Source organism: Neofelis nebulosa, chromosome X, assembly GCF_028018385.1.
Source record: "Neofelis nebulosa isolate mNeoNeb1 chromosome X, mNeoNeb1.pri, whole genome shotgun sequence".
NCBI lineage: Eukaryota > Metazoa > Chordata > Mammalia > Carnivora > Felidae > Neofelis > Neofelis nebulosa.
Window position 1 is genome coordinate 84316888 of NC_080800.1, and position 26376 is coordinate 84343263.

The following is a 26376-nucleotide window of genomic DNA, read 5'->3' on the forward strand; positions in this document are numbered from 1 at the left end:
ACTAATTGCCCTTATTCCAGAGAATTGATAGTGAGAGTATGTACTTCCTTGTAATGCACCACACAGTATAATGCAACCTGGGTATTTGTACGTAGTCCCATGGTGAAAGCAGAGACTAAAAAAACAGAGCTAGTCAGGCAAGTAGCAACAGTTGAGTTCTCATGTGACTTTTTCAGGTGGCTTTTTCAGCAGCCATGCTTCATCCCTCCATGCAGAGAATACTCTGAATGAGAAAGCTCCTGGCTCAGGTGTCCTTCCTCCTTCCAGCCTCAGATTTGCTAACAAGCTGTTCTGATGCCACTAGTCCAAGTCTGTAGAATGTAAATGTTATCCTAGATGTGAAGTATAATAGAGCAAGCAGTATAGGGCTGGGGAGAACAGCCGAATTGCTATCCTTTCAGGGATGACTAGCTCTCCAGTGGGAACAGCATGTGGATCAGGGAGAAGTGTATTATTGTAATGCCAAAATCCCCACTTCTGTACTCGCTTGTCACTGCCAGAGTTTTCATTTGGTGATTGGTTTTTGAAATATAGTTTGATATTTATTAGTCTTCATATTTGGAATAGTATTAATGTTTAATCAGATCATTATCATTCTTCATTCAACAATGCAATTTACCAAGTTTTGATGTTTTCTTAACTTTGGTTCTATTATACCCAAGGACCAGCTTGGGTGTGTGTGTGTGTGCATGCACATGTGTGTGTGAGTTCTATCTGATTTGATAAGTCCCCTTCTAAGGCTATTTTTCTGTGATCAATAGGTTAATGAAAAGGGAATGAATAAAAATGTGCTATATAATAAACCATGTGAGAAGGCATACTTTCATTCTATATATACCTACTGAGTATTGCTATGTATCAGGAGCTGCATGAACTAAAAAGCTGTGTAAGATGCAGTCCCTGCCATCAAAGAGCTTATTCTACATTTCTTCCATTCAACAAGTGATAATACTACCTGAGTTCCTAATCCCTTGATAGTTCCCATGCTTGGCTGATTTGTCTTTTATCAGCAGTGCAGCCTAGGAAGATCTTTAATCTCAACAGAGTGTATTTAAATTTAAGATTTTGACAGTCATAAATAAGATAATAATAATTACAATCTTGAGAATAGTAAATTGAGAAGGGAGAGAGGCAAGTGGGGAAACATATAAAGATTTCCAGGAGGTGATAGGTTCTGGACAAAGTTGGGACATTTGCATGGCTCAGTGAAAAGGGAATATAACTTTAAGAGTGAACTTAATATTTCAACTATAAGTGTCATTTCTTTGGTGATAGGTGGGGAGAAATGCTTATGGGAGAAAGTAAAAGGAATAGATTGTATTCACTACCTTTCTTCCACATCAAAAGTTCTTTTTGATTTACTGTGAATTCTGGGAGAGCAAGAGGCCCTGCTGGTGGATTGAGGGGAAAGAGGAAGACAGATTCCTGGTTTTCCAAAGAGCAGAGCAAACTGAAGGGAAAATGGAAAATCAGAAAGCCTTAACAACAACTGCATGACAATAACTCCCTTTTCTCTGGAAAAATATATGCATAAAATATTCAACTGACATTAAAGATTAATGATGAATTAATGAAAACACCCAAAGCACTTTATTTATATAGGAAGTTTTTTCCCCCTTTAGAAAACATGCCATTTTGGAGTGCCTGGCTAGTTCAGTTGGTGGAGCATGTAACTCTTGATCTCAGTGTCATGAGTTCAGCCCCCACATTGGGAATGGAGCCTACTTAAAAAAAAGAAAAAAGAAAAAATGCTGTTTTAAAACAGAAAGTTAGTGTGGGTCTCTGGAGGGATGAGTACTATGAGGATAAATGGAAGTGACTTTCAAGTGAGTCTCTTCTGTGACCTCTCGCCAACTCACTGTGGTGAAAAGCATCCACATTCAAGAATTTCATGACTGAATGGATTGGTAGGTGTCAGATACTTCCAGTGGGATCCAGCTTTCCCATCACCCCTCCTCCATACATGTGTGGTAAGGATGAGGAAAATGAAAGTCATTTCCACCTGATTCTGACACCATGTCTCCCTTCTCCGCTTGGGGGCTCTGATGGGGAAAGACAGTACCTTCCACCTGGCATTGCCTCTCAGTAGCTTTGTGAACTCCCTTGGGCTATTATGTTGGTTGGTACTTTGGCTTCTTTGGCTCCCAGCACCAGCTGATGCACTGAATTGAGTCCCAGTTGGGCAGGCTCTATTGCTCAGTGCTGTAGCTGTCTCTAGGGCATTGTTCTTGAGACTTCCAACAGGGCAGATTTGTGCAGTTGGTCCATCTGGACAAGATCTATAACAAGTAGAGCTCTGTGCAGTAAGCTCATCTCCATAGTCCACCCCCCACTACCCCCGCCTTCGGGCTGCAGCAGCCTGACACTCCAGCCCTGCCATGGAGAATATCAAAGAGATACTCTCTGCTCCTTTCAAAGGGGTATTGCTCGTGGCCTCTCATTGATTGGCACTACCTAGGAAGAAATGGGAAAATAGGGACTCTCTGCCCTCTTAATCTCCTCCCTTAAGCCAGTCCTTTAGTTTTGAATCCAGTTGGCACCAGAGTTATAATTAATATCATCAGTAAGATTAACTTCTGGTCCAGCTGCCCTGGTCAGCCCAAATTCTCTCCTCAAAACCAAGAGACAGATGAGAGGAGTATCTCAGTGAACAGAAAAGAGCAGATGAGCTCAATAGGAAAAAGAGTGAAAGAAAGAGGTGAGCTCTTGCTTTAACTGTAGGATTTGCTTTGGTCATTGGATTTATTGACTTTCAATTTGGAACACCATTTTGAGTAAGAGAGGGAAGGAGGGGATGGGAGGAATGAAACAGAGAGAAAGAGAGGGAGAGAGAGAGAGAGAGAGATTAGATTCACATAGGTACTTATTCTAGGTTCAGAGAAATGGACAAGATATTTAAGAGATCACTGGATCACCCATCTTCCAGCTGTTAGCCCTATACTTTAATCTTCCCTTTTTTCAGTGCTTCATAGTTGTGTCATTTCAAAGGATTCGGCATACCAGACCCATGCTTCCCCATGTCCCATTGGTATTTCAGACCTGAAATGGGCTCTTTCACATCCTCTCTATTCTGACATTTCTGGTAGCTTCAACTGACTGCCACCCTTACTCACTGTGGAAGGAGAAGAAAAACAAGAGAAGGGTTAAGAAATAACTGCAACTTATGGGTCTTTAACTTCTACAACTACTACTCTGATGTTGGCCAAGTCAATGTTTGTCCAGGATCGGGGTCTTCTATATGCCTAGTTCCTTTCCAGGAAGCTTGAAGCCCACGTTATCCTGGACAAAGTTGAATGGCACTTTTATTTGCTCACTAAAAGAAGGTTAAGGAGCAAGTTGAAAATGAGGGATCCTGGGAAATAAAAAGACTTCAGAGAAAAAGAAACAAATGATAGCCCAGCCAACAAAAGATTCTCTTAGGATATTTTCTATATTTTACTCCTTCCAGGTCCTACTACCTTGGATTTCACTTTTTTTTGAAGGTTTTCTAACATCACTAAGTTTCTTAAAGAGTAAGAATTTTTCTCTTTTTACACTCCTGAGCAGCCAAACATACCCTGCCACCATACTAGTTAGGGAATAAAACAAATATTTCTGAGACCTGGAAGTTCAGATGAATCTGGAAGGGTGGATTTTCTGAGAGTCTAAGATTCCTGACCACATTTCTGACAGTGTTGAACATCCTAGGAGATTTGAAGACCTCTCTGTTGAGTAATATAGCAATACCCTACCTCAGTGCAGCCCATGACTGTTCCCACCTTGCTGAGAGGTAGGGAACCTGTCACCCTGCTTTCTTCCCATAGTCAAGGACAACTGACTGTGTCACAAAAGGCAGCACTTGCGGATGAAAAAGACTCCCTATTTGAGCCTGTGGTAGGAGGGACAGAGGACAGAGCAAAGGCCAGGCTCTGGGTGGGAGGTAACAGCATGAAGAATGATGCAGGTTAAGATAACAAATGCCAGAATATAGTAGCAATGATCTGAAAATTCTCCACTGGAGAATTGGAAAACAGACAGGCTCCATCAAGGGAAAAAGGTCATCCTGGACTCAGAAATATGGCCAAACCTTACTCTCATGAGAAATGGGATAGCATGGAGAATAACCGGATTCGAGCAGATAAGCCATCTTTCTAAGTACAGCCACCACTGGCACCATGCAGTGTAGACATGCATAGCTTTGGGATTGGCTGTTGAGGTTCCAGAAATGAACTCTCCAAGCTCCTGATGGAATCCAATGGAGGGGGAATCTCACACAAGAAGAAGCAGGAAGACAACAGCTGGACTTTCTAGCCCTTAGCCGTACCCTATTCACAGTGCCTGGTGGATATCTTCTGACTGTAGGACTTTATAGACAACCCAGTAGAAGATGTTGAAGATGAGGAAAGTGAAAGGGAAGACAGCCTGGGAGATGGTGTCAATCCTCTTGGCTTGCTCCACGTAAAGTTTCTTCATGGTTTCTCCCTCCCTTAGAAGAGGGGCTGGAGGTTGGGGGGTATAAATATCAGAACTCTCCTTTGGACCTCCATCCCTTGCCTGCAGGCAGTGGCCTAGGCCATAGCCACGGAAATAGAAGTGACATTCTTGGATGATATCTTCCTCCTGAAATTACATGGCAGAAAAGACAGAATTTGAGGTTATAGCTCTAAGGCAGAGGAATAGAGACCAGGCCACACAGAAATATCTCATAGGTGATGCTAAGCAGACAGGTAACTTGGTATACAGGACCACTGCATGCTTTTTATGGCCACAAAACTCATGAGATAGATGTATGCTCAGCAGCTATTCATGGTACATATGGTATATTTTATGATTCCGTTGGCAGATAAACCCCAAGATGCCTTTTTAAATTGCATAACATCATTTAAAGCCATCTAAAACCCAGCGAAGTGCCAACCCACTGTGAGAAAGATATCTCAATGCCAAGTTATCTCTGACTGGTGATCAACAGAATAAACAGAACAATAAAACCTTTAGAATGCACAGTTAAGATATTTAGACTTGGTGAACTTGACTTTAATGACTTTCAAAAGCTGCAGGATTAATTCTCCTTCTATGTAGTATCTTTTAAAAAATTGTTTATCTCCATTCAAAGCTGAAAATTCCAAAAGTTTTAAATAACCTCGTTGGTCATTCAAGTTACAGTAAAGCTGATTACTCTATTGCAGATACATGTGCTTCTCTGCAACTCAGCAGATTTTGACAAAGGGGTCAGTACATCTAGGGTAACATTTATTACCCAATACATATTACATTTATGTAGAATATATGCATTATGATGAACACATTAGCATTGGGGAAATAAATTTTATATCAGCATTAAATAATGTAGCAGCTACACAAAGTTCATTTATCCAGTAGTCAGTGGATAACCTTAAGTAGCTATAATAGTTGGAAAGTGAGGTAAGTAAGGACAGAAAGAGAGATAGAGGGAAAGATAGAGATAGAGGAAGAGGGAGAGGGAGAGATATAAAGAAGGAGACATAGAAATAAAAAGAGAAAGGACCAAAGACACTGAGCTATCAATAGAGAGAGTTTTACTCATATGAGAGCCCTACAGGCCCCTACTCACAGCCTATTTACTCTTAGCTTATATACAACCCAGACACACCTAATTTTGTCTACTTCTAAAGCACACACTGCCATTATAAATGATGGTTCACAGTCTGGAAAATAGAGGACAGCTAAGTACACACTAGAACCTAAAAATACTTCATTCAAAGATGGTTGCAATTTTTGCAAGTGTTGATGTTTATAGGAGTAAAAGCTTCAGCTATCTAAGAAATCACCTAAAGTGAAATGCCCCCTTGTGGGATGATACCTACTACCTCCTTGGTTTGCCTAGGACTGGGGGCTTCCTAAGACTCAGGACATTTAGTGCGAAAACAGAATAGTGTATACGTATACTGAATTGATATGCCATATATCTGTATATTTATATATGTATATATATACATGTATATATGTGTGTATATATATATATATATATATATATATATATATATAATGTGGATAAAGTAGGTTTTAAACACATTGTATAGTTAGAAGGACATCATAGAGTCTTTATAATGGGACCTTTGCAGCTATGGTAACACACTGAAAAGTGGCTTCATAGGTGAGATATTGGTGTGGTGGGTCCCAGTAGCCCTTGATTATTACTTCACTAGAAGGCTGAGTCTGTCGCTGGGCATCAGGAATGGGCAAGTTCAGGCCAGATATTTACCAACAGATTCCATCTCTTTCTCTGTTTCCTGTGGGCTCATAGGACAGACCTTGGGAAGGGCATTGGTCTTGTTCACTGCCGTGTACCCAGCATGGTGCCTGGTATCCAGTAGGCACCCAGTAGATATCAGTTGAATGAATGAATGGACTGATGAGACATATGCTTCAGAATATAAGACAGGGAATGGCTTTGTTCTCATGAAGCTGGCATCCTCTTAGCGTCTCAAACTGAAGAGTCTACTCAGAAGAGAGTCTTACTCAGTTACAAAGTGCTTGGCAGAAAAAATGATTATTCCTTATCCCACCCATGCACAATGGCCTGATGCCCTTCAGCCTCTAAAAAAATGGCACTTTTGGCATAAGGAAGAATATAAGTCTGCCAACCAGAGAGCTTTGCCACCCAATCTTTGATTTTTCCAGTCTCTGTGAAGAGAGTTGTATATGTGTAGGCCAGAGGCAATTCACTACTGTGGCTTTGCTTTGACCCTGAGTGGCAGTAGGGCTGCCTTAGCTGTCTGTTCAAAGTTACTTCCATAACCTTTCACCAAAGGCCGTGTCTCACCTCACCTGTATTTTCTAGTTCATTTTTATACTTTTCCTACATGGCATTTGTGTTGGACCCACTTTGGAAATGAAGAACCAGAGGTAAACAAAATATCTTTCAAGTAATTGAAACATGAGAGAGGAAAAAAAATTTCCTCTTTTGCTTTCCATTTCAGGGTCCCTCACACCCCTAGTTCCCCACTGCTCATTCTTACCTCCTCAGCTTCTCAGCTCCTCAGCTAGAGGATAAAAGTATGGAATATGTTTGCCAAAGACTCTGAAAAAGAAAGTTGAATCCAACTGCCGTTTTCTGTTTCTATAGATTCATTTACTTCTTTTCTCCAATCATAGTAAATCTAAAGGGAATTATTTGGAAAAAATTTACCAGGCTGAAAAAAAGCTATCCCTCATGGGACAAAATATATGACCTCTAGAGTAAGCTGCCCTTGACTCTTTTTGATTTTAACATATTGTACCACTTGCAGTTGGTGACAAAGATAAGTGGTCTGAAATCCAAGGGTTGGGGTCTTGGATAGGAGTATTATCTATTTAAGCCAAATTCTGAGGTGTGTTTGGGGAAGGGGGAGGGACAATGGAGACATAAACACCACTTAGTGGCTTCCATGGCTATTGAAATAGAATATTTTTGTTGCAGGTATCTATAGGGGAGGACAGCTGGGTGCTAGAGAGTAAAGATATTCCAAAACCAAGTTGGGGAAGGAATGAACAATGTGAGAGGTAAGGTGTGGAGATGGGAAAGAGTGATAGGTATTTAGTAGTATGTATTGAAGTGAATGAAAAGAAGAGATTGGAGAGTGGGGGGAAGTGCTGGCAGAAGGAGAGAGGCAAGCAGGGTTCTGGGACCAAGCCCCTGAGAGAACTTGGCAGTATTTTGAAATTTCTTCCATTTCTCAAGTTATTCTGCTGATAATGGCAAGGCCTCCTCTCTGTTTAGCTTGAAATACTGCCCTCTCCAATGAGCCTGCAAAGGTTGGTAGAATAGGTAACATGGTTGCTGTGTCCAGAGCCTAGTGCTAAGGCCTGCTGAGGTTGTAAAAAAAGAGAGTCAGACCCTTCCCTGTGAAGCTCATAGCCTAACTGGGAAGACAAAGCAGAAATGTATGGAAAAGAAATTAAACTATTTTAGACAGTGACATGAAAAAAGACCACCATGCAGTGGAGATGGGTGGTTGAGGAGAGATTAGAGAACATGATTAAGCCTGGAGCTGGATGAACAGCTGGCTGGCTCCTAAAATACTCCTAACTTCCTCTTGGCTAAGGGCTCCCTGAAAATCATATGGTTGCTCTCCCCTCCCCTAAGAGGCTCCTCTCAGACCAAACACTCCTGCTTTTCTAGCTGGAACAGCACAGCCCAGAGAGAGGTTCTGGAAATAGATTAACTCTGCATAAACTTTTCCTGCCAGCTCAGTGGCCTCCAGGATTCCTGCTACAGTTCCACTGCAATGGTAATGGCTTTAGGAAACACAAAAAGGGACATGGGCTAATGGCACAGGTTTTGATTTTCAGGTTTTATTTATATTAGTAATAAGCCCAGCCCACTTTTTGGCAGGATTCAGGAGCCTAAGTGGGGCCCAGGCCGTAGTTATAACTTTGTAATAATTGAGCACTGGTTATGACAGACTCCATTATGATGTCAGGATCAACATATATATGACCAGGAAGGGATAGGCTGTGGGCAGCTGGGGGCTGGAGAGGTGCAGGGAAGGAGGTGGGACTAGTGTCAACCTGGGGTAGTTCTACAGTAATTGCAGCAGTACTCTGTTGCTAGGACACTCACAAAGGCAATTTAGCTGGCAAAAGGACACTGGAACTGTTTGGCAGCAGGTAGGCATTGAGAAGGCATCAAGATTAAAACCCCTATAAAGATAAGATTTTGGTAGCTGAAGGCAGGTTTGACACAGATAAAGAGGGGATAGTGACAGTTACCTTGGAAAAAGGGAGCACTCTTTTCTTTCCCTTCTGTCAAGTCTATATATTATTTTTCTAACATTCAGCATGCGATAGGAGGAAAGGTTTTAAGCCTCCTGAAGGAGTCCTACTCAAGGAGATGCAGTTGTGGATCAATCCACTAGAGGGCATGTTTCTCAGCCTGACTAAAGTCCAGGCAAGAACTGATGAATTCTGACAAACCAATAGATGAAACAGGAGCCCTGCTTTCAGCAGAAAGGGATCTTAGCTAGGGACATGAGATCCAGGAGTTGGCTTTTAAAGATATTTTTAGTGTGGACATATGGTTGGGCACTCCAGAAGCAACTGAGGTGGGAGGTGGGGTATTTGGAAGAGAGAAAATCTTAGTGCTGGAGTGGCCCCAATAGGCTACAGCCAGTGGGATCAGATCATTTTCTCTCCCCTAAGAGGTCATATGTGTATATTCTCTGGATTTAAAGCCTCCAAATTGGGCAGAAAACAAGGAGTCAGAGCTCAAGATAGACCAGAACTCTGATTATTAGGCCGCCAGTATGTAGCTCAGCAAAGGCTTTTGGCTTTGCACATAATTGGGCACTTGCTTCTGTGAAAGTGGCCCAGGAACCTCTGTTGTCATGACAACATACCTAGCACCCATTGTCTGGGCAATGGGAAGGGGCAATCTGCCTCTGTTGTCAGGGTCGCAAGATCTCTATTTCCCCTGGGTGATCATTCTGCTGTACAAGAAATGGGGTTAACAAACAAGAGTGAGGGAGAACAACACCTCACACCCAACAACTCTGATACACCCAACAACTCTGATGCACCCAATGAAGATCAAGGTGAAGAAATCCAACAGCCAGAAGAGGCAAGTAGTGGTTTTCAATTCCAGCTTAGCTATGGGGACCCTCTTATAATGCTTCCCTAGAAAGGCCCCAATGCCGGACTCTTGAATTCTTAACCACCAATCAATGTATGGCAACCTGGGGTACCTTCCTCCTGGGTGAGGGGAGAGCCAGGGAAAACCATTACTAATTCTCAAAGTAATCTCATATTGACTAAATTGACATGGTTCTAATACTAGCTAACATTTTTTTCAGTGTTTACTATGTGCGAGGCACTGTTTCATGCTCTTTTTTTTTTAATTTATCCCGTGATAAATTATTTCAGTAGTTTCCCAAGGAGACAATATCTCTGTGTCTCTCATTTACCTCGATAGCTTTTTTAAAAAAACATTTTATTTTTAAGTGATCCCTATACCCAATGTGAGGCTTGAACTCATGATCCTGATATCAAGAGTCACATGCTCTTTTTTTAAAAGAGAGACAGACAGTGAGAGCAGGGGAGGGGCAGAGAGAGGGAGAGAGAATCCCAAGTAGGCTCTGCACTGTCAGCACAGAGCCCGATTTGGTAAAAGGTGAAAGATTTATGCGATTTGAAGAGAAACCAGAGCATTACAGAGCCCGATTTGGGGCTTGAACCCACGAACTGTGAGGTCGTGACCCAGCCAAAACCAAGAGTCAGATGCTCAACTGATTGAGCCACCCAGGTGCCCCGAGAGTCACGTGCTTTTCTGACTGAGCCAGCCAGGCACCCCTGTATGTCCATGCTCTTAGTCACTCTACTGGACTGCTCTTACAGGGATTAACGTCTCATTGGACAGATAAAAAAATGGAATCAAAGAGGTTAAAATACTTAGTTTATCTGTGACCAGCCTAAGACTAGGATCCAGGGTTCCTGACTGCCTGTCTAGACCTTATAGCACTATGTTGGGTCTTGGTTTGTGGGAGGAGTAGTAGGGAGGAAGGAGTTCAAAGGAGAAAGGAAGTGGGCCCCTCTCTAGTTATATTTACCATACATTGGCGCCTCTGCCTTCTTCGAAGTCGCATGAATTCCTTATGCTGACGGGAGACAAAATTGACAGCAGCGTACTCCAGCAGGGCAGCGAACACGAAGAGCAGGCACACAGCCATCCAGATGTCGATTGCCTTCACGTAGGACACCTGCAACATCAACCAACAGAACAGTCAACCTTCTTGGAGCCCTTCCATGGTCTATCCAGTTGTTTGCCAGCCCATATCAACTGCCTGCTATTCTTCAGTTTTATCCTGAATTTCTCCTGGTTTTTAAAGAAGCTTTCCACAATATGTCCCATTGCCTGAAGGCCCTTGTGAAAGAGATCGGGCTACCCATCATCCTTTACTTCTCTGCACTCTCCACCCTCCACTTCCATCTCCCTTTCCTCCCTACACTTCTTTTCCTTTCTTTTATTCCTTTCTCACTTCTGCTTCTGTTCCTGTTTATTATTCTTTTCATTATTACCTTCTTTTGATTCTCTTCTTTCAATAAACAGCAATGAACATGAACACTGCTTTTGTTTGCCCTCTGTTAATCTCCTAGGGTTCTCACAGCTCTAATGGAAATTGGGCACGGTTTGTTATTCCCGTGTGAGACGTGTGAGGACACTTGAGGCCTAAAGAGGAAAAGTCTTAGCCAAGATTACTCAGTGAGAAGTTGGCACTAGGATTTGGGGGTTCTGGGCTTTTAATTCAGCGTCACTGCTATTCATCGAAGCTGCAGTCTCAATATCAGACTAGGAATTCCTTCCTTTCCCTCCTCTACCCCCATTATTCTCTTAACCCTGTGTGTTTTTTTTCTTCTGCTCTTTATGAGAGGACCTGCCACACCTGTTGGGATGAGCACTGGATGTTGTATGCAAACCAATTTGACAATAAATTACATTTCATATACAAAATAATAATAAAAAAAGAGAGGCCCTCCTAAAGAATTGAGCTCGGTGGCCCAAGGGAATGCCACTCAACCCCCAGCTATAGACACTTCTTTAATTTCAAGGTGCTGTTGGCATTTACCTATCTGGTTCTTAGTGCTCTCCTCTCACTACCTGCCTTGGAAGACTTTAAGTACTTTTTTCTTCCATTTCCCTTGTGAAGATTGAACATTTACCTCTCCTGGAATGGGGTTTTGGCTGAGTGGGGCCAGGAGAGGTACAGAACTTAGGTTTATGAAGTCCTTTCACCTCTTGAACCAGATGGACCCCCTACATAGTTTTGAGCTGCTGAGCCCACCTCATGGGACTCCCCAGTTGGAGTAGGATTCATGACAGACAACCTCTTTTACCAGCTATTTTGGGCAGTGAGGGTGCTACAGGCTCCAGGTAAGGAGCAGGTCTCACTGGATAAACCTTCTACCGTAGTGGTTCTTGTGATGCCACCCCCCCCCCCCTGCCTCTTCACCTGAGTCGCATTTGGCAATGTTTAGAGATATTTTTAGTTGCACAATTTGGGGAAGGGTTGCTACTGGCATCTAGTGGGTAGAGGCCAGGGATGCTGCTAAACATACTATAATGCACAGGACTCCTCCCCCGCCCCCCACACATAGACATACATACACACAACAATTATAAGGTCAATAGTGCTAAGGTTGAGAAAACCTGCTCTCTTTTAAGACAATTTCACTAAGGCAACCCTGATTAAGCATCCCTTGGTGTTTCCACTTTGCCACCTATTAAGAGGGCATCCTATTTCATTCACCATCTCCCAGTCCCACTGTGTCCCCAGGGATGTCAAGTAAGTGCTATGAAAATCCATAATAAGGTAATGACAAGGGAGGTCCATGAAGGGCTTTGGACCATCAAAAGAAAGGACACCTCAAGCCACAGGAATGAAATCTTATTAACAATAGTGTGTCAATAATACACCTTAAATATCTGTGGAATCCATCCACTCACTATCCTAGCTCATCTGAATGACTCCACACTTTCTTAAATGGTCTCCCTGCATCTATGCTTGCCACCTACAATATGTTTTCCAGACAGCAACTAGAATTTTGTTTTCAAAATGTAAACCTAATTATATCATTCCTCTGCTTACAACCTTCATGGCTCTCCATTATTTTTACAATACAGTTTATGCTCCCCTTAGCATGACATTTAGCCCCTTGCCTACTTCTTCAGCCTCATCTTGCCTCTTGTAATCTGTGACTCTCCCATGATAAATTTTTTCAGTAGTTTCCCAAGGAGACAATCTCTCTGTGTTTCTCATTTACCTATTGCTTTAAAAAAAACACTTTGTTTTTAAGTAATCTCTATACCCAACATGGGGCTTGAACTCACAACCCTGAGATCAAGAGTCACATGCTCCACCAACTGAGCCAACCAGGTACCCCAACCTCGATAACTTTTAAATGTTCACTTTATATATGACATCCTCTGGTAAGCCTTCCATAATCATCTCAGTGTGGTTTGGTTGCCCCTGCTATATGTACCCAGGTTACCTACACATTCTTAGCATCCATCAAATATACCTGGCCATTTCCTTCAATAGATTGTGAGTTCTCTGATGGCAGAGACTGTCTCTACTATGTTCATTATTCTATTCTCAGGGCTTAGCTGAGTGCCTGGCACATAGCAATTATTTTGTAAATGAATGGATGGACGGGTGGATGGTTTAGCAGTGTATTTGTCTCTGCTGGCTTCTGCTTGCTTTCTTGGCCCTCTTCACTAAAACCTGCCCCAGAAGTAGTGGGCCATTTAGATCACAGTTTCTCAAGAAAATTGGGTCCCTCCTCCCTGCTGCAACTTTAGGTCAATTCTGTCAGTCTCTGGCAGAAACTTCCATTTAGCCCTCTGTCCTGGTCTGAGCCACCCAGAGCTATGTAGACTGAGAGCAGGCAAAGAGACTGTGATCAGTGCCTTTGGGAGCCCCTCAAAAGGCAAAGAAAGTGTGGTTTCCTGGGAGCATGAGGAATGGCCATGCCAGCTGAATTCCATACAAGTGAGCTTCTGCTTCTCTCATCCTGGACACTAGAGTTGTATTGGGAGCGAAATTACTGACCTTTCCAGAAGCCCCTGACTTTATCCCACCTCTTTCCTTAGGGGTCTCCCCAAATCTAACATTGCACAAACTCAAGAGTGAACAGAAGCTCCCTGACTTAGTCCCTTACTTTGTGGGCTGGCCAATGAGTCTATTTACTTTGGGGGTGAATGCCTACATATTTTGCTTACTGGTCAATGAGACCACAAAAAGGTCATCAAAATATGATGAGAAGGCACAAAATACTGCAAACAAACAGCCCTCTAACAAAGTCCATTTTTTTTCCAAATGAGGAAACTAAGTGATTCCTAGGAGCAGACAGATCGTGCTTGCTCACAGGAGGGGACTAGAAAAGGAGGTTATCTTGGCAAGAATAAGGCGCTAATTGCAACCTCCCTGCAGGTCAGAGAAGAATCTCCTTGCATGGCAGCTGCAATAAACCAGGGCAGGTTTCTAAGGTCTGAACTACTTTTCTGTCTCTGGTTTTCCTACAAGTCTACTACCACAACACAGCCATCACAGCCCCACCTGGCCCTTTCGTCCTTGCCTAAACCCTGTCTGTCTCTCAGAGCCTTTTCAATATCCCTGTCCATTTAGGAAATACATTTATAGGAAATACTTTCTGACAACTTCCCCTGAAACACTTGATCCTAATCTGAACTTTGTCACTGTTTATCACTAGAGGACTTCGGTTACCTCAAAGGTTTTCCAGCAACTCAAAGATAATTGGGAGCATCACCAGCTGCTTTAGCCCCAGGTCCACCACTCCATTCTTTCCACTTAACACCTAACAATTTTAACAATAACAAACATTTATTGAATGATTACTAGGTGCCAAACACTGTTGTCTGTGTTAATACATTATCTTATTTATTTCTTTCAATAACCTTATGGAAGAGGTAATATTCTTTCCTGTGTCCCAGGTAAAGAGACTGAGAGGTTAAGGAATTTACCTAAGAATACCATTGGTAAATGATGAGGGTGGAACTTAAACCCAAATCTTCCTGCCTCCAATCTCCTACTCTTAACCACTACACCAATCCCATGGCAAGTTTGTAAATTCACCATGGATGCTGAGATTACACCCTGTTTAAGTTCCCTGTAAACGTCTTCTTAGGAATAAGCACTGGGAGATGGGAGATCACAGGGCCTGGTTCCCATCAAATCAAAATGAGAGGGACTATGTTCACAGTAAGTTCCACAAGTAACTGTGTTGCTTTTGCTTCCTATATTTTTCCATGGCCTAGAACAGTGCCTGGTACATAGTACATGCTCAATAAATATTTACTGAATGAATGAATCAGTTTGTTCCCTGATTTCTCAGAATCTTGCTGACTGTAAGGACATTGAGGTAACCTCTTAATTCCCTACATGAAGACATAAGGCAGGAAGAACCTGGGCCCAGTTTCATGAGCACAAATCTCTTTGTGTAATCAAAGCATCACCAGGCCACAAATGTTCAGAGTCCACTGACTTTAACTGCCATTTGCTACCTCAAAATGTTCTCACCCCAAAAGAATGGACGTTGTCTCTAAAGCTCTTTATAATAGTGTCCAACTTCTGACATAGTAAGAGACAGATGTTGGTTTAAAATCCTTATATATTTTTTTTGTTTCTTATGGGACATGACCTTGAGAAGGTTTATTCTATCTCGCTGGGCTTTATTCATCTCATCTGTACTATGAGGGAGTGGGACTTTCTACTTGCTAAAGGTCTTTTGATTTTGGACATGCTAGTATTTCCAGATAAGAGTCAGAGTAAGTCAGGCACTGTCTGCTCAGTCCCTACCCAGACAACACCCACAACCTCATCTTCCACATCTTTAGCAATATCATTAGCAGTATGTTGTAGGGGAAGAGAAAACTCCGGCCACTTGCTCTTGTTCAATGGCTCTCCTCTATCTTAAATCCAAGGCAAATAGTGATCAGAAGGGAACAGGACTATGAATGGGACTATGGCAAGCAAGTTCTCTTGCATGTCTCTTCACCTTAGGCAAAGATGCTCGGGAGCCAGAGCTCTGAGTTGTCATGGTGAGCACAGTGGTTATGCCTAGGCCCACACGAGCAGGGGCGGCATCCATGTTGATCCAGAAGGAGACCCAGGACAGGATAACGATGAGTAGGCTGGGGATGTACATCTGAATCAGATAGTAGCCCATCTGCCTTTCCAGGTGAAACTTTACCTCGATGCAGGTGAACTTCCCTGTAAGGAAAGAGGTGAGGTATCAGGCCTCAGGTTCCCAGCCTGCAGCTGAGCCTGAGAGGCAGGACTAGGGCATCCCTATCTCTATAGGTCAGCCTCTGGGAGCCTCAGCTGGGCAAATAAATGAGCCTTTCAAAATAGTCCCAAGGAGCACCAGAAGTTTGTTCTAAGGAAGCTGTCAGAGCAGCCATCAAAGACTTGGCCTCTTGGTCCAAGCACTAGTTTCCAGAAGAGGGCCTTCCCTGTGACCACACAGCAAGAGGATTAAGCACAGAAGGATTCCAGAGCCAGACTGCCTTGGTTTGAATTCTGAACCTTCCACATACGGTGTGACCTCAGGCAAAGCACCCAAGCTAATTTACCTTCAGTTTCCTCGCCTATAAAACAGAGTAACAATAATATCAACTCCATCATTGGAGGAATGAAATTAGGTAATGTATTTGGGGCGTTGAGCACATGGGTAGTTGGTGCTATCGTCATTATTAACAAAGCAATGAGCTTAGACTCTGCCCAAGTCTCAGCAGCCTTGCTTGAGCTTGCTGGTACCCCAGATGCTCTCTAGCAACAATTCACTGAAATAAACACTGTCTGTATCTTAAGCAAGTGGGAAGAGCTGGATAGGAAATATCTGGAAACAGTGTCCAATAGACATCAGCTCTGGATAGCAGGCAGCAGGTGCCCAGAGAGCATCAGGCAGCAGCATTCTATCCCACCAATAAAAAGTGCATTAGTCCAAAGCACATGTACCAATGCTCTGCCTCCTCTGCCAGCCATCTTCACTTTACCCTGCTTCCCATGCCCTGAGGCTACGAAAACACTAGCTCAGAGCTTCTCCCAGCAGCAGAGGCTTAGGATAACCAAAGCAAAAAGCAGGGGATGTGTATATTGCTATTTTATTCTGGACTAGGTTTGCTCTTATCAGGCCTGATTCCTCAAGGCTAGTAACTTCATCAATGACTGATTATGGCTATGTGATGCTGTGACCTCCTATTTTTCCCAGAGTCCACCCCACCCCAGACTTTTTGCTATGACATGTCTTTGTTAGGTGTCCATATTTTCTTTCCTTCCTTCATTTTTTCTATCTATCTATCCATCTATTTATCTAGTTTTGGTAATGGTAGTTTTATTTTTAATTAAAAAATTAATACTTATTTAGTATAGGAAAGAAGTGAGAAGTAGAGAAAAATAATATTTATAAGCTCACATTTATCAAGCCCCTACTAAGTGCCCTGATTTCATATAGTTTATCTCATTAAAATTTCATAGCAACTCTTTGGGGCAGGTAAAATTATTATTTCCAGTTTTACATATAGGGATACTGAGGCTCAAAGAGATTAAGTTATGTTTTCTTGAAGGCACCCAATAGTAAATGGTAGAATCAGAATTCCAACTCAGCTCTATCTTACTCCAAAGTTGTTGCTTTTATCTACTGTATCACATTACTTTAGAAATATTTAGTGATATTTCCTTCCAGGATTTTTAAACACATGCTTTTGGTTTGTTTCTTTTACCACAATATAATGATTCTGTGTATACAACTTTGAATCTTAACCTTTTCCACTTGTACTTTCAATGTTGATATAATAATCTTGCAAGCATCCTTTTAAACATCTGGATAATATTCCACCAAACAGATGCACTGTGTAATTTACTTAACCTCTGTCATGTTGGTGGATATTTAGAACAGTCCTAATTTCTTTGCTGTATAAGCAGTGACCCAGGAACCCTCTTGGGGTCTAAAGTCAATGTGGTATTTTGGACTATTTCCTTCTAATAAATTCCGAGAAGTGGGATTCCTAGATCAACATATAGGGAAAAAAATAACTTTTAAAGTTTCTCAAAGTATGCTTCTCAAAGTATGCATCAGAAGCCTCAGGATGCTTGTTCAAATGCAGCTTTCTGGGGCGCCTGGGTGTCTCAGTTGGTTGAGCGACCAACTTTGGCTCAGGTTATGATCTCACAGTTTGTGAGTTCAAGCTCCACGTAGGGCTTTGTGCTGACAGCTCAGAGCCTGGAGCCTGCTTCGGATTCTGTGTCTCCCTCTCTCTCTGCCCCTCCCCCACTCATGCTCTGTCTCTTTGTCTCAGAAATAAATAAACATAATTTTTTTTTAAATGCAGATTTCTGGGTATCACTCCAAGTGCATATAATAAGAATCTCTGGTAGGCAGAGCTCAGGAATCAACATTTTAACAGGCTCCGTAGGGAAATATAATGCAGACTGAAGTTTGAAAACCACTGACCTATACACAAATTGCCAGTTTTCTCCCCAATACAAGTTCTACTGATTTCCACTCCCATGAGCATTTTCTAAATTCAATGGTTTGTTCCTATCTCCACTTCCCACACCCCTACATACACAAACACATATTCATAAGGTGGTACCCAAAGCGTGTCAGTACACCATAGAAAGATCTACCTCCATTTTTTAAGATAAAGTTTGTTTATTTTGAAAGAGGTGGGGAGAGTGTGAACAGGGGAAGGGCAGACAGAGAAGGAAAATCCCAAGTAGGCTCTGCGCTGTCAGCACAGAGCCCAATGTGGGGCTCAAACTCATGAAACTGTGAGATCATGACCTGAGCTGAAATCAAGAGCTTGATGCTCAACTGACTGAGCCACCAAGGTGCCCCAAGGATTTCCCTTCTTTAGCCTCTAGCCTCTACCTCAGGTTCATAGCACTTTGTAGCCAAATTTCCAGGGCAACTGAGGAACAAGTAGTTCTTAGGGAAGCTGCAGGGAGCAGATGCTCAAGCTGGAAAAGCAACCTTTCTCCACTTCCTGGTCCACATTTCACATCTGGGAAAACAAACCAGTTCAAGAGTTGGTTGATGGTGGCTGTGGTATGAGGCGTGGATGTTAAGCCTGCCAGTGCCCTGAAGCCTATTACTTCCTGGTTCAGCAGAGCCATTGGCTACTCTCAGATGTAGATTCCCCACTTTCTATACAATGTTGGCCCCAGGACAGGTGGGACACTACTGTCACTCACTGGCACAGGTCCATCTACTCTGCAGCATGTGATAGGGACAAAAATATGGGCTTTGGAGTTAGAACTGGATTTGAACTCTAAATCAGCCATTTTCTAGGTATATGACTTGGAAAGTTGATTTAACTTCTTAGAATCTTAGTCTTCCCTTTCTGAAAAATGGGGCTAAAAATTCCTACCATAATGAGATAAGGCATATGAAGCACTTAGCACATTTGGCACAGAGTGGACTTTCAATAAAAGCTGGCTTCCTTGTTCCCTTTCCTCCCTCTGGAGGCCCTTCTGTGGCTTACAGCCAGTAAAGATCCTGGTTTTTACCTGTGTTGTAATGCTTGGTACAGTAGCCTAGATCCTTCTCATCCCGCAAGATAAACTGGGGCAGAGTCAGCCCCTCAGCCACTTGGACAGCAGGAGCATCTTCCAGCCACTCAAACACGAGGTCATTCATGGTGTAGCCAACTAAAAGTGACAGAGATGGCAGAGGGCTGCAGAGTGTGGTGCTGGGTGGGGTAGGGAGAGGGTTAGAACCAGCAGAAAGAACAGATGAGGAGGTAAGGCCTGGGTTTTAGGAGCTTCATGCTCATCTTAGAAAGGGAAACCTTTCTGAAGAGGGTACTTGGTCAATTGTCTTATGGGCCTAACCTAAGTAGGTAAAGAAAAAAGATTTCAGACTCCTTTCTATCTAGTTCTCAAGCTTTAGAAAGTCCCAGAGAGAAATTATTCTGGCAGACCTATAAAGCAGGTCAAAAGGGTTGGAAATATGTCAAGGAACCCAGCTAGGAACCTCCTGACCTGTCTCAAATCCAGTGGAGTAAGGATGTGTACTGACCACATGTCTTGAACTGAACCAGCCTCAGAGCTAGGCCTTCTGCCACTTCACCCCAGGGAGGAAAGACTATTTGTACCCTGCAAGTCATGCATGGGACAATGTGCATATCACAGACTCCTAGCCAGGGCCCTGAACTGGGGCAGATATTGAGAGTTAACATCTGAACACGCCAAGTTGCTCACAGCTAGCAGTTTGTAAAGGCTCCTGCCATATATTTGACTGTGTTCACACATGTCAGGTAGAATTGGAAGAAGAAACACTGAGGCCCACAGATATCCAATGTAGAGCCTTGACTCAGAGTAGCCGTGTGACTTTGGGCAAGTCATTTCCCTTTTGGTAAAATGCTCTACCAACTATTCACAGTTGTGAGGGGGTAATAAGAACCAGGATGTGAAAGTGGTTTGAACTCTAAAGAGCTGACCACATTCTACCCATCATTGTTATTATATGCTGGAAACAGCCTGAGAAGCCTTCTTCTCTGAGAATTGAATGCATATGTATTGATCTCACAGGAGATGGCCAAGGACTGCATATAGGTGATGGTCCAGACTTGTCATCCTTTGACTTCTCTGCAATTGGGGCAGCCCCTACAAGCTGGCACCCCTGCCACAGACTAGCCCTTGGCTCACCTTGACACTCTGGGCACTGTCCTATGCCTAGAATTGTCCTCTTCTGGTTCTCTACAAGTTATCTTTGTTTATGAGCAATCAGGGTTCAGTACCCCCTCTACCGTCTCTGGCATTTTTATAGGCATCTTGAATGTCTTAATTCAGGGCAAGTAAAGGTAGAATTACTCCAGGCACTGTGAGAGGGAATATATTTTGGCAGAGAAAGTATCTTTAAAATAACCCCCCACAACCAACACAAGCACATTTGTATGTAAAGCTGGTACCTTCCCATTCCCCAGCCCTGTGGAATAGCCAAACCGGTAAACAGTGTGAGGATGGAAAAACACATTGGGTGGCGCGTTAGTGGGTCCTGGCTCCTAGTCTCATCTGTGCCAACAACTGATTGTGTGTAAGGGTAAGTCCCCACTCTGGGTTGCCCTTGTCTAGAATATCATGGGATGGGATTAACTACCTGATATTCCAAGCCTTGCTCTGTGACTCTCTAGAGACACTTACAGCTCTCCAGCTGCATCGTGCAGGTCTGGATATCCATGGGGAAGTTCTTGAGGTCCATTGGGCAGGACAAAATGAGGGTCAGCCTGGTAGGGACAGTAAAAAAGAAGTGACATCAGCTTACTGCGGCCAAGTACAACACAGGGGACCCTCTTTCCACCCCTCAGCCTCCATCTGGTTTCTTCCCCTTGACCCAAACTTTCCTGGGCATCCACCAGGTGCACCTGATGCTGTAGAGCACATTCCCGTTCTTGAAGATGCGCAGTAACTTGTTGTCTGTGGTCACCTCATGGAAACTGGCCCCTTTATCATTGGCAAAGAACAGGTCTGGCTTCCAGATAGAGTCTAGCATGGAGGGATCAAGGTCCAAAGAGTCATCAGGATATTCTCCATAGGCTAGGCGTGGGTCATTCCACTGTTGCCGTAAGAAGACATTCACCTGGTAGTCCTGGGAGGGTGCACAGATGGGCCCTTCAGAGGCAGTGTTATTCCAGGGACCCAGCATGGGCAGGGGCAGGAGGGTCATGGGCAGGAGGGTCATGAGGAGGAAATGCTGGGAGCATATCTCAGGGGCAGTGGATATTTTCCACTGGATAAGGATCCTGCTTTGGCCTGATATGGCACAGGTGGGAAGGGAAAAGACATTTATTAAGCACTTACTATGTGCCGGGCTCTCTGCTAAGTGCTTTATTTATATGCATCATCTCATTTAAATCTTACACCAACACTGTGAGGAGGGTACTGTTATGATCCCCATTTTACAGATGAGGAAACTGAAATGAGAGATTTAAGTAACCTGTCACACAGCTATTAGATGGTAGAGTCAGGACTTGAACATGGGTTTTGTCTGATTCCAAAGACTGTGCTCTGTACCAAGCTACCTCCCATGATTGGCCATCTGCTCCTTAGGCTAGTCTGCCTTTAGCCACTGAACCCTAGGCTAGAGAAATATATCTCCCAGTGACCAACTTCAGATATCCCATGGCTTTAGCCATGATCATGAAACAGGGAGAGGAAGGCAGAGGGAGGAAAGGTTCGGTATCTGGTGGGTTTCTTCCATTCACACAGAATGGAAGCAGGGAACAAAGAGACTCCTTACCATAGTAGTCTCAGTGACAGAGCCAAAACTGTTGATGAAGATGTTGCAAGTCACGTTCACAGGTGGGCCTAAAGGTGGCAAAACACAGCCATATTGGCAGGGCATTCCAGGAGTCTGGAAGCATGTTCTAGGACTCCCTCCCTGAGCTTAAGGCCAAGGCACTTCTGGGAGAAGGCAGTGCCAGCTACACAGACCCATGGGCACTAGGGAGGGGACACTCCTTCTGAACTGTAAGAGCTAGCCCTGTGCCCCCAGCCTCCTCTTCTTGGGGCAGACAATAGGGGTGGCATGGCAGTGCGCTCCAAAGAAGAGTGGGGAAGAAAGGGTTTTTGTAGGATGAATGCTTCTTACCTTTAAAATTGGGTCGAATTCTGGCATCATATCCTGATGTTCGTCCCATAAGCTTGTCCAGGAAATCAGAGGGGGACATAGGTTGGGGCCCTTTGGTCCCAGAATTGACTTCCTCTTTTGCCAAGGCCACTCTGGACAGGATAGATAAAGAAGTCTGAGGCAGTTGTATTCTACATTTACCACAGACCCTCTACTTTCCTGTCCCTACACACCTCTGGCTGGTCTCTCCATCAGGCAGGAGGATAGGAGAACATGGGTGTCTGGGTACCTATTTGCAAAATGAGGAGAACAGAAACCTCCATAAGCCAACACTGCAGCTCAATAGTTAGTCCTAAAAAAGTGCTTTCACATATATGAGATCTTTTTACCCTCACAATTCTCAGTATAGTGAAGGTGAAGACAGATGAGAAAAGTGACTTGTGGGATTGGAACAGCCACTGTAGAAAATATTATGGAGATTCCTCAAAAAAGTAAAACTAGAATGACCATATAATCTAGCAATTACACTTTTGGGAATATATCCAAAGAAAATTAAAACACTAATTCAAAAAGATATATGTACACCTTGTGTTTATTGTAGCACTATTTATAATAGTCAAGATATGGAAACAATCTAAGTGTCCATCAACAAATAAATGGATAAATGGTATACACACACACACATACACACACGCATACACACACATATATATGTACACACACACACACAACAGAATATTATTCAGCTGTAAAAAGAAGGAAGTTCTGCCATTTGTAACAACATGGATCTTGAGGGCATTATGCTAGGTGAAAAAAGTCAAACAAAGACAGACAAATACCGTGTGATCTCATTTATATATGGAATCTAATAAAGACACAAACCAAAAGAGGAGTGGCCTACCCTAAAGTCTCAAAGTTGGTGAGTGACAAGATCAGGGCTCAAACCCAAGGGGTTGAGGCCTAACCTAGTATTCTCTTTCTGAAGGTGTTTTGAAGAGTGACAACTCACTGGAAATAACATGTTTGCTGCAACGTTTTGGCTTAGCCAAGGATGGGAAGGAGTCAGGGACAATTTGCATCACTGAGAGTTGGTTTTAGTTGCTTAGCCTTCATGCTAAGCCACTCAGGATCTAAGGACCTAGCTTCACCTAGCTTCTAGAGAGAGAGAGAGACTTGGCTTCTGGTGTTTAGTCCAACAGGAAGCTATGTTTTGAGCTGGATTTCAGTTAATGCTTGGGGAAGCTTCAGGCATATAACCTCTCTTTGGCAACAAAACAGGTGAGGTAGCAGGTCTCTAGAAGCATGAGAAGGGCTCCCAGAAGGATGGCTATGCCAAAAAGGTCAATTTCCATCTTTTCCCCCTAACAGCTTGATTTTGAGGAAAGGACCAGTGTGCTTTGGCCTAACCTAGAGGCTGGGCCCCTTCTCCCCTGACAAGTTTCCTTCTAAGAGCAGCAAAACTCCTTCCACATGCCTTCTTGTCTGCTTACCAGCCAACAGCTAGACTAGGGACCAGGAGCTCAGCCTTGAGGGCCAAGGTAGGGCTCAGGGCCAAACTCAGGTTGGACTCCTGGCTGGGCCTAGCCCTCCTGCTCCATCCTGCCATCATCATTGTGCTAGCCACAAGAGTTAGCTCTCTCACAGCCACTACTATTGCCACACTCTGTGGTTGGGAGGCAGGGTGACTACTGTCCTTCTGGGTCTAATTCTCTTTGAGCCAACAGACCCTGGTACATCTGTGCACCATGCTAGGCCATATAGATCATATGCACTGTGATCAGTAAAATAAGAAAAATAGCTAAGACATCATGCTACATGCTTTACTCACCTTATCTAGTTTAGTTCTCACATCAGTGCTCTCAGATAAAGGTTATTATTATCCCCCTTGTATATATGAGGAGACTGAGGATCAGCAAGATAAAGTGACTTATTCATGATCATACAGCTAGTAAATGGTAAAGCCAAGATTCTAACCCAGAGCTATTGACTTCAAAACGAAGTCCATCTACCACAATGCAATGATGCAAGCAGCCCAGGGTGGGCTGCCAAGGAACCAGAGTGGGGGAAGATCAGTGGAAGCCACAACCTGATGTCCTAGAGTCCTGCCTCTTTGAATCCCCTGAGCAAAGGAAGCCCTTACTCTGGGGACAGAGACCACTGAGGCTACAAACAGGGGCTGCCAGAGCAGGTGGCTTAAGCATGCTCTGAAAACCCAAGGAGGCTGGCGGTGGTGCTGGAGCAAGCAGAAATCTGTGGCTTCACTACAGGATGTCCATGCTGGCCACGTGCTGCTGCTGGCCACCTACCACCTGCCTGCTGGGAGGCCACATTGTCCTGTACATGGAGCAGCCAGACCCTCTCCAGCATCTTCGGCCCCACTCTCAGGTCACCTCTCCCAATAGTTCCAGAACTAAATTTTTTTTCTCATGCAAGCTTCTGGGGTGGGGTAGAGGAAGAACTCTGATTCTGCTACTGGGTGGTGCCTGAGTGACCTTGGACAGGTCACTCCCCTCTCTAGGACTCAAGTTTCTATATGTACAATGAAAGGCTTAGACTCAAGACTTCCTAAGGTCTTGCCTTGCTCTAATTGTCCAAGTGGGAATGCTGCCACTAAAGCTTGGGCCTTGAGGCAGCCTCCCCTCCAGGAAGGCCAATGAGCTCCACCATGTGCCCCCTTCTGCCTGCATCCTCCTACCAACTGCAGCTGAGCTGCCATTCTACTCTGGGCTATTTTTCACTCTTAGGAAGTTTTTTGCCCCACACATATCACATCCCTGCCTGCCTGCCAGCCAATGTATCTGTAAGCAGTGAGGCAGGAGGCTCCTCAGAGACAAGCAGTACTAGTGTGCTCCTTGAATTAAGAGAAGGAGGAGGAGGTTATTACCGTGGCACCTGGCCCTCTTCACCTCAGAAGGCACCCTTCTTATGACCATTTCAGCCCAAGCCACAGCTATCTTTCCTCCTCAACTCACCCTGTCCACCTAGACTGGCTCCTGGTCTCATGAGAAAGTGGGAATGGGTAGGAGTATATTTACAGGAAGCTGAAAGCATGTCTTGCCCTCAAGCCCAGAAAATGATTTTCACTTAGTGCCCCTTCAGGGACAGCAAGCAGCCACATGTGCACAGGCAGGGTGACTGCAGAGGGACAAGGTTTGCTCAGCTCAGCTTCATTCTGATATGGTTTAGAGCAAATCCCTGCTACTTTGAAGCCTATTTGGTGGGCAGCTGACAGACATTGGTGTCATTTTTAGGAATTTGAGCAGTGTGTGGCCATACTAGTAGGGAGACAGGAAAGGATGGCAGGACAGATGACCTCTGTTCTGGGGCTCATCTACCCAGCCCATACCCAGGCCCAGAAAGATCTCACCCATACAGAAGCCTTCCCACCAGCTCTGGGGCCTTGGCATTCCTCACAAAAGCCTCCCAAGTCCTGGTTGGGGGGAGAGTGTCCTTCCCTGGAGCCCTCCAGACTGTAAGCTTTTTTGTAAACTTAGAGGAAACTGTGCCAGAAGCCCCTGCTGCCTCCAGCCAGTGTTTGCATGCACCTTCTTCTCACTCCGAATCAGCTCACCTGAGGAGGACTTGCCCTGGCAGGGTCCAGAGGAGAAGGAAGGAGAGGGTTGCAGGAACAAGAGTTGTCATTCCACAAGGAACCTGGAGCTCTTTCTCAGCCTGGCTGCCAAGGTAGGTGTGATATCCCAGCAAGGGGAATGCTGCAGAAAGTACAGAGCCTTCCTCCAAGTTGGTCTGCTCACATGGAGCCTGTGGGGCCAGGCTAGGAGTTGTGCACTCTCCCTCCTCTTCTGCTCTCTTCTCTGCCCTGCCGTTACCAGTCAGGGGCCAGAACTATTCCCCCTGGAAATGATCCTGATTTGGATAACCCTACCAGCTCCTGCTCTGGCTTGCTCAGGGGCTCCGGAGGGCCTCAGCCTGCCTGCCTGCCTACCAAGGAGCCGAAGGAGATTCTCTTTGGGCAGCACTCACCAAACCCTGGAGTGTCTTGGAGGGAAGGAAGGAGGGCGACTGGTAGGAAGATGTTGCCCTCCCTCCCACCTCCCCCTAGATGCACCCTCCTAAAGCATCAATTTAAAGGCACAGTCGCCTGGCAGCTGGAGTGGGGTTCAGAGAGTGTCGTGTGTTGGGGAGGACCTTGGGCAGCCTCTGCTGCCGCTTGGAGAGGGCTGGAGGTGTTCTGTCCAGCTTCTAACTCTCCAGCTGGAGGAATGCATGCAGGCTGCCCTGCTCCCAGCTCCCCAGCAGTGTCCCTTATAGCCTGGAGCTAAGCTGGGACTG

At 44.3% G+C, this 26376-nt stretch overlaps 1 protein-coding gene across 2 annotated transcripts; it reads right to left on the minus strand.

Annotated features, from left to right (window-relative positions):
- Nucleotides 1-1026: 1026 nt before the first annotated feature.
- Nucleotides 1027-25995, minus strand: LOC131502446 (glycine receptor subunit alpha-4). 2 transcript variants are annotated; one of them, XM_058713199.1, is made up of 9 exons: nucleotides 25655-25995; nucleotides 22105-22235; nucleotides 21754-21821; nucleotides 20879-21102; nucleotides 20658-20740; nucleotides 19023-19163; nucleotides 15508-15722; nucleotides 10542-10691; nucleotides 1027-4599 (listed from the first exon to the last, which is right to left on the minus strand). In XM_058713199.1, the coding sequence occupies exons 1-9, from the start codon at nucleotides 25723-25725 to the stop codon at nucleotides 4309-4311; spliced, it is 1374 nt and encodes a 457-aa protein (XP_058569182.1). In that variant the 5' UTR covers nucleotides 25726-25995; the 3' UTR covers nucleotides 1027-4308. The 2 variants fall into 2 exon arrangements, with proteins under 2 accessions (XP_058569182.1, XP_058569183.1); XM_058713200.1 differs by lacking the exon at nucleotides 19023-19163.
- Nucleotides 25996-26376: the final 381 nt, after the last annotated feature.